General features: G+C 36.2%; 2 protein-coding genes across 10 annotated transcripts; one reads left to right on the top strand and one right to left on the bottom strand.

Annotated features, from left to right (window-relative positions):
- The first annotated feature begins 1,273 nt into the window (after nt 1–1,273).
- On the top strand, nt 1,274–8,730 carry LOC108988839 (LRR receptor-like serine/threonine-protein kinase ERL1). The gene is made up of 27 exons (XM_018962215.2): nt 1,274–1,608; nt 2,135–2,273; nt 2,415–2,486; nt 2,576–2,647; nt 2,756–2,827; nt 2,929–3,000; nt 3,169–3,240; nt 3,438–3,509; nt 3,618–3,689; nt 3,787–3,855; nt 4,037–4,108; nt 4,231–4,302; nt 4,383–4,454; nt 4,536–4,607; nt 4,685–4,756; nt 4,899–4,970; nt 5,065–5,136; nt 5,219–5,290; nt 5,393–5,464; nt 5,569–5,640; nt 5,739–5,810; nt 5,921–5,992; nt 6,079–6,152; nt 6,300–6,431; nt 6,520–6,858; nt 7,343–7,713; nt 8,033–8,730. The coding sequence occupies exons 1-27, from the start codon at nt 1,500–1,502 to the stop codon at nt 8,393–8,395; spliced, it is 2,964 nt and encodes a 987-aa protein (XP_018817760.1). The 5' UTR covers nt 1,274–1,499; the 3' UTR covers nt 8,396–8,730.
- LOC108988840 (protein TPX2-like) lies at nt 8,303–15,024 on the bottom strand. 9 transcript variants are annotated; one of them, XM_035694318.1, is made up of 19 exons: nt 14,354–15,024; nt 13,969–14,124; nt 12,932–13,094; nt 12,625–12,733; nt 11,591–11,644; nt 11,315–11,412; nt 11,154–11,232; nt 11,011–11,070; nt 10,883–10,933; nt 10,747–10,805; nt 10,493–10,571; nt 10,339–10,404; nt 10,186–10,248; nt 9,943–10,008; nt 9,801–9,845; nt 9,601–9,674; nt 9,334–9,432; nt 9,139–9,235; nt 8,303–8,389 (listed from the first exon to the last, which is right to left on the bottom strand). In XM_035694318.1, the coding sequence occupies exons 1-16, from the start codon at nt 14,526–14,528 to the stop codon at nt 9,621–9,623; spliced, it is 1,377 nt and encodes a 458-aa protein (XP_035550211.1). In that variant the 5' UTR covers nt 14,529–15,024; the 3' UTR covers nt 8,303–8,389; nt 9,139–9,235; nt 9,334–9,432; nt 9,601–9,620. The 9 variants fall into 9 exon arrangements, with proteins under 9 accessions (XP_035550211.1, XP_035550213.1, XP_035550216.1 ...); XM_035694320.1 differs by lacking the exon at nt 8,303–8,389 and adding an exon at nt 8,787–8,963; XM_035694323.1 differs by lacking the exon at nt 8,303–8,389 and adding an exon at nt 8,787–8,963 and having other exon boundaries at nt 11,591–11,641.
- Between the last annotated feature and the right edge of the window lie 2,386 nt (nt 15,025–17,410).

Genomic DNA, 17,410 nt, shown 5'->3' with positions numbered 1-17,410 from the left:
ACAGTGTTAAAATATTTGAGTATTGCTTATATTAAAAAAAAATATGATTTGTATAAAATAATTAATGTCTTAATAATAAATTTTTTAAAAAAAGAGTTTGCGACGTTTCCCAACGTAATTGTGAAAGAAAGGACAACACTTGTTTTGTTTATAGGAACCAAAGAGAACGGGATCCAACGGCTGGGGAAGCATATTGGCTGTCGAAACAGAAGAAAGATGAGACTGAAAATCCCGATAAGATGTCGTGGGTCCCAGACAGAGTTGTGTCATAGACCGGACCATTATAATACCATGTTGTTGTAAAGCCAAAATCAAGAAGAAGCAGCAGCTTAAAAAAGGAAAAACTAATCTAATCTAGGGAGACAGACAGACAGAGGCCAGCTTTATACGAACCAAATTCTGCTTACTACTGAAATATGGCTGCAGATTTGCAGACTCTGTTTTCTGCACTGAACCCCAAATTTCTTTTGTGTCCACTTGTTTCTATTTGAAAATGCTTTTTTAAGGATGTGTTTGGGTTAAAAATTAGTTAAGTTAATTTTAAATAAATTAAATAAAATATTATTATTATTTTAAAATTATAACGAATAAAATAATATAAATACCGAGATTTAAAGCTTTGTTTTTATTGAGAGTTAAAAAGGTTGAATGATGATGGAGGTGAGATAATAATCAATATAGGATAGATTATATAGCTTATGCATAATTTTACATCATTGTTTCTATTATTACGTAGATGCTAGTAAATTAAAGATCCTTCTGTTTCTTTTGCTTTTTGGTACCTACGTTCCATTACCCTACCCTCATAAATAATAAAAATAATAGATAAAATAAATAAATAATAATAATAATAAAATAATAAATAACAGTATTCCAATTCCGAACATTAGCCGTTAGAGAAATTTTGGGAAACGGAGATTACGGTTGTGTTTGGATGTTAAAATGAGTTGAATTAAATTGAGTTGAGATGATAAAATATTGTTAGAATATTATTTTTTAATATTATTATTATTTTAAAATTTAAAAAAGTTGAATTGTTTATTAAATTTTATATTAAAATTTTAAAAAATTATAATGATGAGTTAAAATGAGTTGAATTAACTAACCAAACGAAGCCTACGAATGACGACGGCCGCTGCTAGTGCAAGTGTTTGACTCTACCTCTCTCACTTTCTCGGTCAGTCATTAACGTCGCTTCACCGCCGTTTACATCTCCCTCTCTGTCTTTCTCTCAAACTAACACACACCAGGTTTCTCTCTCTAGCTACTGTCCTATTCTCTGACTCTCTCGCTCTCTCTCAATTAACACACTCTCTGTGTTCCTTACTGTTCACGCCAAAAGCCTGCTCTCTCTCTCTCTCTCACACACACACACACACACAAGTGAGACAGCACAAACCGGGGCTCAAATCTGCTTTCTTTCGAGTTTCTATAGTGCCCCATCTTCTCATTCTGCTTCTGCTTGCATTTGTGTGGGAATTCTTTGATATTATTGCACCATGGGAGAGGTGGTGTTCTTGAAATGGAGGAGCAAGAAGTTCTCATTGTGTTTGATAATGGCGGTTCTGGTTCTTCTCTCTCCCATTGTTTATGGACTCAACGACGAAGGTGCTGTCTGTGTTTTGAGCTATGTTTTCTCTTGGGTTCTTTTCTTGTTTGCTTTTCAATGGCTAGACTCGTCCCTTCCCTAATGTGCGAGCTTGCGATTATCGGCCGGAAGTCTTTAAAAAAATACAATATGTTCAGGATTAAAATAAAAAACAATTACAAATATTTTGTGAGCTTCTGCCGCAGCCTTTCTCAAATATCGTCTACTCATTTTGACCCAAGTCAATCGCTCCCTATTCTTGTTCTTCTTGGTCTTGCTTCTACACTTTCTCTCAGCATCCAAACATGGAAAGTTTTATTCTTTTCGTTCCAGTTCTTAATGTTGTTAAGGGACGGCCATTTTGTTTTTTACCAGTTAGCGAGCGTAAGATTAAAATACTATGTTAGTGTACTTGTGATTATAACACAGTATTTACGCCGGCGTTGTCTCTTGATTATAACATGGTACCGATTAAGGCACTTGCATTGTTTTATTTGGTTACAAGCTAACTTTCTTTAATCTACTAACGGAGGGTGATATTTGTAGGAAAAGCGCTAATGTTGATCAAGGCCTCGTTTAGCAACGTAGCGAACGTTTTGCTTGACTGGGACGACGTGCACGACGACGATTTCTGTTCCTGGCGCGGCGTCTTTTGTGACAACACCAGCCTCTCTGTGCTTACTCTGTATGCTACTCTCTAATTTTCACTTTCTCTGTTTTATGTTTTCTTGCACTATTGTTCTGAAGCGCTATGGTATGGCCTTTTCTTCTTCCGAAGTGACATGGATTTCTATTTAGTTCCAATGTTTCCGGTACATTTTTGCAGGAATCTATCTAATTTGAACCTGGGTGGAGTGATTTCGCCGGCAATTGGTGATTTGAGAAACTTGCAATACATGTACGCTTCTGTTTATTTTTATACTTTACTTGAAATTTTAGAGTTGCAATTTTAGTAAAGTCTGACGTTGTTTTATGAAAATATGGCAGAGACTTGCAGGGGAATAAGCTTACTGGTCAAATACCGGACGAACTTGGGAACTGTGCTTCTCTTGTGCATCTGTACCATTTCCAATTTTCCTTTATTTTTCCCTTTATGCCCATTTGTGCATCATTTTAAACTTATGTTCCATGTTGCTTTTCTAATGTCACGTATTATTCTAAATGCAGGGATTTATCTGAGAATTTGATGTTTGGGGACATACCCTTTTCGATATCTAAGCTTAAGCAGCTTGAGCTTTTGTAAGTCCTGAGTTCTTCGTTGTCTTTTAGAATGTATGTAATGTTTCGTATTGTAATGTTTTTGGTTCGGTTTGACTAAGAATTTATATTCGTGAATACAGGAATTTTAAGAACAATCAACTGACTGGTCCCATCCCGTCAACTCTAACCCAGATTCCAAATCTCAAAACTCTGTAAGCTTTCCTTTTCTCTGGATCATGTTTGCTTTCACTTGCAAATATAGTTTCTTTTGGAGTCATTTCTACGATGCTGGTGTCCTCATTGTCTATCATGGTATTCATCAGCATTGATGTATATTTATTTCATAAAAAATGTCTTGTTTACTTGGTTTTATTTTTTAGCGACCTTGCCCGGAACCAGATTACTGGGGAGATACCAAGACTTCTGTATTGGAATGAAGTACTACAATACCTGTAAGTAATTGGGAACTTACCACGGGGCTCATATGAATATATCGTCGGCAAAAGTGGCATGCTTATAATTTGATGTCATGGTTAACTTGTCACTATGTTGAAATGTCTTATTCCTCCCATGGCTAAACGTTTATCTAAGAATCCAGTCTTGCAAAGCCTCCAACATTTAAATCATCTGGTTGTAATTGTTTTTACAGGGGGCTACGTGGAAATTCTTTAACTGGAACACTTTCACCTGATATGTGTCAATTAACTGGCCTGTGGTATTTGTGAGTATTTGTGTATTTATAGATTTCTAATCTTTTATTCCCCATGCATTGTTTCTTTAGACTTGCATTATCTTTTAACAAATGGAAGTTTTCATATGTTTTTTCCAGTGATGTTAGAGGCAATAATCTCACTGGTACAATCCCAGAAAGTATTGGGAACTGCACAAGTTTTGAAATCTTGTATGTTTCCTTCCTTTGGCTACTGTTGATTTGATTGTTTAATTATCTACATATTTTAATGCATAGAAGATTGTAACTTTCATCATTTGGATCTCAGGGATATATCCTACAATCAGATAACCGGGGAGATTCCATACAATATTGGATTCTTACAAGTGGCCACTCTGTTAGTTTCCTGGCAGACTTGAGTTTTTTTTTTTTTTTTTTACCCGTCAACTCCGAATCTCTTTGGGAACTCAATTTGTGAGGAAGAGTTGAGGAGTTTGCTATTTATGAAAATTTCATATTCATTCTTGATTCTCATTGATATGAGACAACATTCCATCTATTACTGTCCTTTCTTTTAGGTCCCTGCAAGGAAATAGACTAACGGGGAAGATCCCAGAGGTGATTGGTCTGATGCAGGCCCTTGCCGTTCTGTATGTATTGGCATTCTTGCTTATTTTACTTTTTATTTTTATTTTTATTGATGCATATAAAAGTGTATGTGGTGAGGTTGGTTGGTTGGTTATAAGTTACGCTCTCCATCTTTGACTGACAGGGATTTGAGTGAGAATGAACTCGTTGGGCCAATACCACCAATACTTGGCAACTTGTCGTACACGGGCAAACTGTGAGCTTCTGTTGCTTGAAAAATGAATTGACATACTATAGATATATATCATTATTTGCATTTGACACATGTTGCTCCAGGTACCTCCATGGTAACAACCTCACTGGTCCAATTCCTCCAGAGCTTGGCAATATGTTAAAACTTAGCTACCTGTGAGATTTTTCCCCGAAGTATATATCTTTTGGATGTAATGTTCTATTATCGATAATTTTCTGAGCTAAAAGTTTTCGCAGGCAACTGAACGACAACAAACTGGTTGGGCAGATTCCTGCTGAACTTGGGAAGCTGGACCAGTTGTTTGAATTGTGAGTCTTTGTTTCTATATGTTGGGTTCTTTTTGACAACAATGTTCCGTTGATTTTCATGTCCTTCTATGCCTCAGGAATCTTGCCAACAATGAGCTTGAAGGACTGATTCCACCCAACATAAGCTTCTGTATAGCATTGAATAAATTGTAAGATAGTCCTATTCTGTACCTTTTTGTTCTGTTTTTGAAGTATGTCATAAGTTTTATCCTTTTCATGTGATCTTATGCAATGTAAATTTTTTTTTGCATTTTGACTTTTACGTTTGCTTTTCTTGCCCACTTCCTGAAGCAATGTGCATGGTAATCACCTAAATGGATCAATCCCTTTGGGTTTGCGCAATCTAGAGAGCTTGACTTATCTGTAAGTTTCGACTCACTGGGTTTGAATTATTTAGCAGTTATGATTATGTTGAATTCCCTTCCTGTACGTTGATAGAAAAATTTCTGGACCGCAGAAATCTATCGGCTAACAATTTCAAAGGCAGGATTCCGCTAGAGCTTGGACACATCATTAATCTTGATACACTGTAAGTTTCATAACATGTTTTTTTGCTGCTTAATATCCATCTTGGCTGGGTAGGATCTGTGAAAATTCCTTTTCTGTTTCAGTGATCTCTCTGGCAACAACTTCTCTGGACCTGTTCCAGCTTCAGTTGGTGACTTGGAGCACCTTCTCACCCTGTAAGTCTGCAGTCAAAGCTTATTCTTTCCTACTTTTTCTTCTATTTTTGACTTACATTAATGTTTGGTGTTAATATTCATGATCAATATGTGCACATGCAGGAATTTGAGTAACAATCATCTTGATGGGTCTCTGCCAGCTGAATTTGGCAACCTCAGAAGTATACAGATTATGTGAGTTTTTAAGCTTATATATGTTGTGGTCTTTGTTGGTGTAATCTTGAGCCATCACCTTTTGATCTTTTCCTATTGGTAATGATATTTGTCTGTAATGATAGTGACATGTCATTCAATAATTTCTCTGGTAACATCCCTCCAGAGTTCGGTCAGCTGCAGAATATTGTCTCTCTGTGAGTAATCGGCTGCTTTTCCTTTCTTAAAACGATGATGGTTTTGTGGGAGTCACATTTTTGGCTAAAGCCATTTCCTTGTTAAAATGTTTTGGTAGGATTCTTAACAACAACAACTTGAATGGAAAAATTCCTGATCAACTAACAAATTGTTTCAGCCTGGCTACTCTGTAAGTTTACTTCCCTTTTCCTCTTCTAAAAATAAATTAACTTTTAAATTTAAAAATTCATTCATGCAGTTTTTGAAGCCTCTTAAAAACTTTATTCCTTGATATTTTAGGAATGTCTCTTACAATAATTTATCGGGAGTTGTACCTCCTTTGAGGAACTTCTCACGGTTTTCACCTGACAGGTATGGCAAAAGAATGATTATTATTATTATTATTATTATTATTTTTCTAGTGGCTCCTAGGATGATTTTGGGTATTTTTATGTCAGCTTCATAGGGAATCCATTATTATGTGGCAACTGGTTGGGATCAATAAGTGGACCTTATGTGCCAAAATCCAGAGGTACTAATCTGACTGTTTTGAGTCATTTTGTTGGAGCCTTGGCCTTTCACATTCCAATTCTATATATTTGTCAGGAAGATAGGTGCGAGTGCATGTTTGTGGTTATTTGTATCTTAATATAGCTTAAGTTATTTTCTTTTATTACAGTGCTTTTCTCTAGAGCTGCGGTTATTTGTATGACACTGGGCTTCATTACATTATTGTCCACGGTGATAGTTGCTATCTACAAATCCAACCAACCAAAGCAATTGACAAAGGGATCTAAAGGGACCAGACATGGTATGTGCATTATTCTTGACGGTCTACTTGTAAAATATTACAATCTTTTTTAACTCCGTGTCCTGAGATGCATTTCTTTTCTTTTTAGGTCATCCCACGCTTGTCATTCTTCACATGGATATGGCTATTCACACCTTTGATGATATAATGAGAATCACGGAGAATCTGAGTGAGAAGTATGTTATAGGATATGGTGCTTCTAGCACGGTTTACAAGTGCGTCTTGAAGAATTCCCGACCAATTGCAATTAAGCGAATTTACAACCAATATCCAAACAATGTGCGAGAATTTGAGACTGAACTTCAAACCATTGGTAGCATCCGACACAGAAACCTGGTCAGCCTACATGGATATGCCCTGTCTCCCTATGGAAACCTCCTCTTCTATGACTACATGGAAAACGGTTCTCTATGGGATCTCCTTCATGGTTAGCTACCTAAATTGTGGTTTCATTTGTTAATTTTGGTGAATTTTAATATGATGAGTCATGAGTCATTTTTGGCGATTATGGATGGGGGGGTATGATTAAAAAGGTAGGCTGTTATCTTTTTTAAATTCTGAAACTAAATCTGTTTTAAACTCTGGAAGAAAGCTGCTGTTTTGTTTTGGTCCTTTTGAATGTAGAATCATGCGCATAACTGAAGTTGGGTAACGGATTGTGCAAATAAACGAACTTGCATATTTACTTTGGGTAATGATATCTATGACAATACTGAATCATTTTGAACTGGTTTAAGATTTATATCTTTTACAACTTCGGGAATTTGGAGAGTTTGTATATTTAACAATAAATTTTTGGATATGTTTTTTAGTCTAGGATAAGTACCATTTTGCCTGACTTGTTTGATTTACATTTTCAATTACTATATGCATCTCATCTCTCCCTTGTATCGTTGTGACTTGTACAACAGGACCATCAAAGAAAGTTAAACTTGATTGGGAGGCGCGACTGAATATAGCTGTTGGGGTTGCTCAGGGACTTTCTTATCTTCATCATGATTGCAACCCCCGAATTATACACAGGGATGTTAAGTCCTCAAATATCCTGCTGGACGAGAATTTTGAGGCTCATCTCTCTGATTTTGGGATTGCCAAATGCATCTCAACTACAAAAACTCACGCATCCACTTACGTTCTTGGAACAATTGGCTACATTGACCCAGAGTATGCCCGAACCTCCCGACTCAATGAAAAATCAGATGTTTATAGCTATGGCATTGTTCTCCTGGAGCTACTTACTGGGAAGAAGGCAGTGGACAATGAATCAAACTTACACCAACTGGTATGTCTTCAATATCGGGAAATTCTTTCTTTATGAACTATTAAAGACTCTTGGCTATAGATGAAGTTCAAGGTGAGGTCAAACTTGGTTGGATAATCTGGCTTGTATGGCCTTTTTGACGTCTAATTTGGGATGATGTCTTTTCTGGGTATTGGGACTATCAATCCCAACTTTTGCAAAAGTTGGGAGCATTCGTTCAATATGAGGATTTCCAACTTGTGTGCCAAATTAACGTCTTGAGCAGATCTAAGACTTATTTCTTAAGTTTGCTGATTTTAGTTTATTTTCTTGTCTCTCACATGATTGTATTTATTCCCAGATAATGTCCAAGGCAGATGATAATACAGTAATGGAGGCTGTTGATCCCGAGGTTTCTGTGACATGCATAGATTTAGCCCATGTCAGAAAGACCTTCCAACTTGCTTTGCTATGCACGAAGCGGAACCCTTCTGAGAGGCCAGCCATGCATGAGGTAGCTAGGGTTCTGGTCTCCCTGCTTCCAACTCATCTTGGGAAACCTTGTGTTGAACCACCAGATACCATTGACTATGCTCAATTCATGATTGACAAGGGGCAACAACAATTGAAAATGCAGCAGCTGCCGGTTCAGCAGGATAAAAATTCTTCTGATGCTCAGTGGTTTGTTCGGTTTGGTGAAGTTATATCTAAGAACACCCTATGAAGTATCCAGTTGGTCATTTTGGCATGCACAATATCAGAAACAGAAAGAGGAAAGAATGGATGGAAGATGAAGAAAATCAATCCCGAGTTGGCCTATACAGATGAATATCTGAGACATTTATTGACTAATTTTACTCCCGAAGTCATGATAGTACATTTTTGTGCAGCTGAATCTACCGACCTTGCATATAAGCCGTCCTTAGTTTGTTCTGCTTATTTTGTTCTAATATGTGCTGACAAGTTGTCCATGTTAGGATATAGTCGATATAATTTGCACTAGTCCAAGCTTTTATTTGTTTCCAGCTTTGCCATTCAAATATAATTATACTTCTTATTTGGTACTGTTAAGATTCTGCTAGAGGCAAGATAACAATGGACTTGATCAGAATTAGGCTAAATGATAACCTTTGAACCTAAAGTTAAAAACGTATGTCTGAGGAGGTTTGGAGCTATATAGGGGAAGGTTTTTTAACAGGCCGCTGTACAAGCAGTCATTGTGGAGTACGTACATACAACGTTCCCTAAAAAATTGAAAATCAATCTTCCATGGACAAGGAGCACTACATTTGCTACAAGGAAACATAAGAAAGATTTACTTTAACTCTGTAAAGTGGTGTAAAAAATCTCTATATTTTGTAGCGAGAAAATTACAATAGCAAAGAAAAAAAAAAAAGTATTATTATTTCCTTTTGACTACAACTGGGAAAGCGGAAAAAAAAAATTGCTATTTATCATAGACCTAACCTGTTGCCTGTTGGTTACAAAACTCTTGTGCTCCTCCCATTGTTGGGCGATGCATCGGTAAAGCATAAGCAAACTCTTATTCCCCTTTTATGTTGGCCTGAGAAAGCACAAACATTACAAAATGAGTTGATGTTCTTTTACTCTGCGACTGTCCACGCTTGTCATATTTAGGTCATAAATACGTATCAAATATACCTTGCATATGACAAAAGGTCAACAGATGGTAGTGATCTATAGCATTATATGACAGCAAACAGCAACAAAAAATTTCCAAAGACCTCGGAGGATAACAATCTGTGCAGTGTTAAGGTGGAGATCATATTTCCAGTTGCTTAAAGTCACGTTTTTAAAGGAATAAAAGATTAAACAAAAAAAATAAGCATCTGACGTACTAGACATTATGAGGCTGAAAATAAAGCGAGACAAAACTTCAAATCAAACCGCATTAATATCCAATGCTACCTGTTAACATTGGTCCAATTTCAGGAACACTCCTGTAACTCCCACGTTGATACTATTTCCTTCCCACCCATTATCTGCAAATTTATTCAACCAAATTATTCATCTTCAACTTGAATGCTCTGAGACCATGAGGAATAACGCAGAGCAGCAAACAAAGATTGAACTCAAAATGCTAGTATTGTAGGTAACCAAACTCACACCTCATGTGCTTGATAGCAAGGACCAGGCGTATTCTCTTTTGAGCCCTTCATTAAAGCAATTAAAATTACTCACGTATTAGTAAGAATACAACATAAACAGTATGAATATCTGACTTCCAACAGTCGTTTGAAGAAAACAGACCTTAGTAGGCAGATGCATTTTCGACTGGGATTTCCCATTATGCTGGGTGTCCGAAGAAAGGGAGAGCTGGCAATTACTGGTATTAGAAGGCATATCCACATTATATTTAAACAACTTGTAAATTGAATATGAATTCATGATATTAATTGGAGCAAAAACTTATTGACAATCCTATTGGCATAAATCTACTTGAAAGAAAAGTTGAGAAAAATCCCCTGATACACCAACCTATATCATACCTACCTTACTAAATAGTTCGATTGGTGGCTTGTCCGGAAGCATCTTATGAGTTGAAAAGTTGAATTCCTAAGATAAGTATTAGCCGAATATTAAAAAAAGCAATGACTAAATACCGAACCAGAAATATATATTGTGCGTGAAGGATATCTGAGTTACCCTTGAGAAGGCAACTTCTTGTTTGAAATTTTGGAAGACATCAAATTCTCCTTTACTTGAAAGTATCTGTTTCAGATGCAATACTGTTCTGAAAATAGTTATCACTATAAATAAATGCCAATAAGCGGCTTCCAAATGTTAACAATTATATCACCTTTCTAAAAAGAGGGCAAGCTTCGAATTTGTTAACTGTTTTGCAGCTCTCCTGCTTTAGAGCTTCAGTAGAATTCAGACTGCAAGAAAGTTAACCATGTAAACTATTAGCTCAGAAATATGGACAAAATGGCACACTGAACACGCATAAACTTTAACTATTTAGTACCGTTACCAACACTTCACACTCAAGAGATGCTATTGTTTCATGTTCAACTTTCCAATGACATAAGCTAAAATTTTAAACCTTTTTACCTTTTACCGTCTGTGATTTCACCATGTGAAAGGGAGTTAGAATTATATAAATTCCCTGCCTGCAATAAAGAGATTATTAGATTCCGATAATGACAGCATATGAACGTCTGTAGGAAATGATTATCTATTGCCCCACATTGTTAGATTTGTGTTGCATTGCCCTCTCTGAGGTCTTCAGGTGAAACACCTAAAAAAATTGAAATTCGTCAAGATGTTCAGAAGCACCAACTATAAAAGGACAACAGAAACATATTTACTAGTTACTTTAAAGTCTCGCAGCTGTGGTATGCTCCTCTTAGAAAGGGGCAAGGGAGTCTCAAGAATCTGCAAATCGCAAGAGTTATGTGTTACAATGTGTTAATGCCTTACATATCCTCACGAGTTTTTCATTAAGAAAAAGCACCGACTTTTCTGTTTAAGGGGCGTGCTTTAAAGGTGTGGCTATTTGACTTTACATGCCCATCTGACTCTGTGCTCGTCTTAGACCTGCCATTGAGCATCCAACATGGCATCAGATTTTGGTATGTCAACCCCAAAAACCATCATAATCTCAGAAAAATAACTATACCTATGTCTTTGTGCCCTACGTGCTGTCGCCAGATTGGGTTCTCTAGGAATAGTAACTTGAGGTCTAGTATGCACCGAGTTAACATCAATGGTTCCAACCTGCAAAAACAACTCGAAATCCCTTGGTTTATGAACAGACGATATATAAAGACAATTTCAAATATTAAGGAAAAATATTTTATCTAGACATAATTATTATGTTTAAAACAGCACATGGTTAGTGAAAGGATCTTAGTAATCCAAGCATGAAGATCACTCTCCCACAGGCGTTGCATACCTTTTTACGTAACTTGTGTAGCAAAGGAGGTTGATGCTTCAGGTGAGCGACCTGCTTTGAAATATTAAGAAATGAGAGTATCTTTCAGAGACGCTAACAATTGAAAATTGTATACAACACAACCACATTCTAATTATATTATAGTATTTTAGCAAGCTTAAGATGTACGGAAAAACAAAAAGTTTAGTACAAGCAATAAAGTAGTTCAAGAGGCACAACAAGATGCTATGTATGCTGTATAGTGAAGAAAATGGTGAGAAACGAGAAAAAAACGTATCTCCCCAGTCCTCACATATGCATGTTCTAGGTGGTGATTCATATAATCCCCATGCACAAATTCTTACCACTCCTAGTATTTTTGTAACTACAACTTACCATGGAAAACTATCTGAAATAACTGCCAACATACTTTTTTTTGGAACCTCACCTGGCAAGACCCTTCGGACTCTTATCATGTTCTAGGTGGTGATTCAGATAATCCCCATGCTCATATTCTTACCACTCTTTGTATTTTTGTGACTACAACTTACAATGGAAAACCATCTAAAGCAATTCTCAATATACACTTTCTTGGATAACATGAAACCTCACCTAGGCAGGACACTTCGGACTCACACCTTTGGGGAGTAAGCTCTAAATATACGATCTCACAGCCCATCCCAAGTCTGCCGTTTGACCACTAGGCTGCACCTGGCGGGTAACTCTCAATATACACTTGAAACAGACTGTTTACATTTTTTATTTTGAAAAGGACCTGCTTTTATGAAGTGATAGGTGGACAAATCTCCCAAGCTCGATCCAAACTGAAGTATCAACTTGTGATTGGTATGTTTTAACAGTATCGATATTAATAACTATCAACATTTAGTTTCTTCTTTTCTGGACTGAAAAAAGGACATCTAAAATAAGAGTTCCTTCTTTTCAGGTTGAAAGACGTAGTTTATATATACAAACGTTCCAGAAGTCATGACTATGACAACTGTAACAAACAGATCAGAAGGCATCAAATACCAAGTTAACAAACTCTACTGCACCTTCTGTAAGTAACCAGCTTCCAACTTTTGTCTTTTGGTTGCTTGGCTGTCAATTACCCAAGAAGTCCCCGAACTCTTTCCATCAATGTGTTCTAACTTCTTCTGGAACCTATACAGTCATAATTTCACAAAAATGCAAAATATTAAAAGTGCTAAAACCATGAGAATAAGTACTTTGACGTCTTCTATAACATTGAATATACACAATCTGATTTACTAATCTTTGGTGAAAGGTTCAATTGGGTAACGCTGCCAACTAGTGAAAAAACACCACCAGTCAAAAAGGTATTTGAGAAATTACTAGTACCTTCTCAAGAATTGTGTGGAATGAACTTCTCGAGATGTATTCTGCTTGGCCAAGTGACTTGCTGTTGGTTTCATTAGCGTTGAACTCCTTACTAAAGTTGACTTGACTGGGGACTTTGTTTTGGCTCTTGGACCTGCTTCTGCCATCTGATAAAATACAAAACCTAAGGATATGAATTTGTCATTAGTTGCACAACAAGGAGAAACATATGGAACAACAATAAGAAACATGAAAGGGTTGTTAACACAACAAATGAATGAAGAACAGGAAATATTGGTCTATGCAAAGCATCAAGGGCAAACCAGATTCAGAAATGCCAATACTGTTAATGTTAAATATAAGGTGAATCAATTAATTATATATTTCTGCAATCATTTGTCGACAAAAGCTTACTCATTACAATGCACAAATTCTATAATAAAAAAATTGAACAAATGAGACAGATAGACCGAAGGGATCCATTTGGTTATCGTCATTGCTATCAGTGCGGGAGGAAAAACACTCGGCTGATTGTCCTACCTCGTACAAATGAACCAAACAAATATACATGCCGGGACCAAATCAGGACTAAATTTCGGAATGGTGAAACAGAGAGGAAGTTTATCCTTATACGGCCAACTATTATTTTATTACTTAACTGATAGCTGCCTTGTCAAGCTCATACAAAAAAAGTATGACAGTGTCAGAGGCTTAATAGCACCCAATCTCCATTAGTCGTCATTATCAGTTACTATCGGCAGTCCCCTATCGGCATTTTTCTGTAGCACTAATTATTTATCAAACATATTTTCAGATTATTGGCAATTCAAAGGGACAAGATAAAAAAAATAATTACCAAATAGACACATATCAAAATAGTCCATTTATTTATCATATGATTGCAGCCCAGAATTTCAGAACCACGCTCAGCAAGAAACTGCTCAAATTTCTCTCCAAGACGGAAAATGAGTGGATGAAACTAATACCATCATTGATTCATTTATAACGAAAAATAAGTGCAGGAAAAAACAATGTCAAATAATTCAGTAAAATGTTACCTCTGTTAACCTCATCTGTTGCAGAGACTTCGGAACCCATGTAGCCATCAAAGCCATTTCCAGCGGAATTCATGTTTTCGTCATTTCTGAATTGAGCAGAGGTGTTTGTACTTTCTACAGCAAGGTCTTTTCCCCACTTCAACTTTAGAACGAAAGCTGGAAATTAATCATTGAGACGGTTAGAAACGAATGGAGTTAGACCGTATGAGATATTCAGATACACAACTGACATTGAATTTGCAAAATTTGTACTAAGTTCTACAAATATAAATTGCAATGAGATATCAGATATCTTTATCATTTATATAAAAAAAGAAAATCAACCACATCACGTGTAAGGAGTATAACCATCCATAAACAATGGAAATGCTGTGGAAATGCTTACGCGAAGGCGGATAACTTTTTGCTGATTCGAACCAGCGCTCGGCTTCTCTGGCCTCCGTATCAGTCTCCGGCAGAGTGAAATCATAAAACCGGGACGCATCGAACTCGTAATCAAGATCGATTAATGCAGAAGACACAAGCTGTTCCATAACAAACCCCTCCATGTCGTCGTCCATTTCTCTATCGCTTTCGCTACAATTCCACACTCTCAGAACTACGTGTCAGGCAAAGCAGCCAAGGAACGCCGTTGATACTGTAAAATTACACTCGATTTCTAATGTAGATGATTTCTCCTGTATTTTTCTCTTTTCTCTTTTCCTCGGTAACCGTCACCAAAAATGAGAAAGAAAGGTCTGGCGTTACAACTTCAGGAGAACGAACCAAACAAACAACATTGATTCAACGATTTTCCTTCAGTCTATCCTCTTTACCAGAGAATGACAAAGAAAGTACCGTGTCATTCCCTTCAAACCTTCATCAAAGCCTTTCTCTCCCTCTTTTCCCGGCAAATCTCTCTGCCATGAGTATTATTATCCGGGAAATAATTTCTACATAGAGATGGAGAGAGAGAGTTATTCGAGGAACGTTCTGATAAGGAAAAACCCTTAATATTCGAAGGGAAAATCAGTGTCGGAGTGAGCGGCGATAATTTCGGGTGGCGTTAAGGAGGCATGCAAGTGAACGGATGAGAACCAGAGGAAGATGACGGAGCGGGCTTTTTATAGCGCCCAAATTTGAGAATGGGTCCGAATTTTAAACTATCGGGGGTCCGACGCCGACTGTTTGAATAATCCACGGGTCAATATCGACTTGAGATGCATCACGCTACAAAGTTGTGCACCAACACAAACTCACTGAATAATAGAAATGTGAATTTATAAACATAATTTAGACGGTAGATTAATTGCTATGTTTTCTTTCTTTAGTTTTAGAGGCAAACCACAATCAAGTCACTTTGAATTCTTTTGTATATTCTTTATGATTATATGAGACAAATGCACAAAGAAATTTTGCAAAAAAATAAATGTAACACGTTAGCTTGTAAAATTATTTTTATTATAAAAATGATCTAATATATTATATGAAACCATATAAATTTGTAAATTCATTTTTATGATATTTCTTTGTGGTTGTATTAGTTCTCTCTAATTAATATTTTGAATATAATTTAATTTAAATAATATGTCTAATATTTCTCTCCAAATTATATGTCGGGACTCAATCGGAGACTTTTATAAATTAAAACCTTCTAATTATTAGTTTTTGTAGTGCAAGAGAAATAGCTTGTTGGGTCTACTATATCCTCTAGACAATCCTTGGGTAACACCATCTACTTGGGTGAATCGTTTTAAATAGTTAAATTTATCATTCACATGATCAATAAACTAATTTAAGAAAAAGAAGAGGTAGTGATCTTAAAAGTAAAGATTATTATTTTTTGGAGCTATAAATTTGTATTCTTCCTCTATTCATTACCCGAGAAATGTATATAATGAGTTTATAAATTGATATGATTTAATATGATTTATTAGATTGTAAAGTTATTTTTATAATAAAATAAATTTGATATTAAGATACCTCGATATGTAAATTTATTGTATAAGATTTTTAAGCAGGACTAACGTCAATTGGAATATTTTAAGCTAATTATTACACTCTTATGAGCTTCCAAGCTAATTAAGTCATAATGCGTTATGAACTGCGTCCTATGATGTTTGAATGTTTCCCATCGTCCCAGCAGGAGCACAAGAACAGATGGATTTCGTGCACCGATGGTCCAAGGTACCACGTAATATCATCCAACATCTTATCCAATTTGGCTTTTACGCTTGTTTTTACGTTTGTTTGCCAGCTTGGCGTGATTGTAAACATGAAGATGACACAGCACAGCAATTCAAGCTTTTTGAAATTCAAAAGTGGAGAGTATATAATACTATAAAGACAGAGACGAGATGACTAGTTTGGCCAGAAAGCCAACTTGTTTGTCTTTCTTTTTCTCTTTCTCGGGAAAATTGGGCCTACGTGAGTTATTTCGTGGTGTTCCATCTTCTTTACGACTCCGTGAACGAATCTTTCCAAGTTACAGCCGGAGGACGTGTTTGTCTTCTTGTAAATGACGTGAAAGGGGATACGCTCCTGCAAATTCAAAATCCGAGGAAGGTGACTAGCTACAACCTCTCACAAAAGCGCCACTCCAGTACGAGGAAAATATATGTGGTTGTTTTTTTTAAAGAGTTGGTCCAAAACTACATGGACTTTTCTGTAGATTTTGGGTTGAATAATAAGGTAAATAATAAATACATGGGGTACATGATCCCCTCCCTCCTTCCTAAAAAAGTAACATTAATTGGACATATTGGGTTTCAAATTCAAGTAGTTTTAACACTTCTGCAGATAGAAAGATGCCAATTCAAGCATCAGCCAACCAGACTAAATAACTAGCATGTTTGGACAGATGTGTCGGTTCTTTGGATCTTCTGCATAGTCCATCCGAATGATTTTGTAACTGCTTTTAAACTTATGAGAAAATAATGGTATCATGAGTTTATTCTCATTTCTCTTTAGCTTGTATAAACTTAAAGTTATTTGACAAGTACAGCATAAAATATTCAAAATTATTCAAGAAAGTGAAGTTTTTTTTTTTTTTTTTAAATTTTTGGTGGGGGGGGGATCGAACTCTTACCTCTATTTTAGAACTGAGAGTTATGCCAACAAGTGCCTTTGGCGAAGTTACATTAAAATATTGAAAGAGACACAAATAACTCATATACATTTTGCATTATGAATATAGAAGCATCATTATTTAATAGGCAACAATTTGTGTACTATTTAATAAAATAATAAACTATTAAACTCCAATTTTTTATGAGTTACTAGCAGGACAAGGCACCCGTCCGTCCCTTTCTATAAAAATTATTTGAAGTCTCAAGCAAAACAAAACAAGAAATGTTTTTAAAATACAATGGAAGGTAAATGCTCGGATCGAAGAATGCTCACACCCCGAGGACAGCAAGGAGTGCTTGCACGGGTGTGTTCGCACTTTGGGCACGTAAACCAT

The sequence above is a fragment of the Juglans regia genome, chromosome 10 (genome assembly GCF_001411555.2).
Source record: "Juglans regia cultivar Chandler chromosome 10, Walnut 2.0, whole genome shotgun sequence".
In the NCBI taxonomy this organism is placed as follows: Eukaryota; Viridiplantae; Streptophyta; class Magnoliopsida; order Fagales; family Juglandaceae; genus Juglans; species Juglans regia.
The sequence above is the reverse complement of the archived record's forward strand: the minus strand, read 5'-3'. Positions and strand labels throughout refer to the sequence as shown.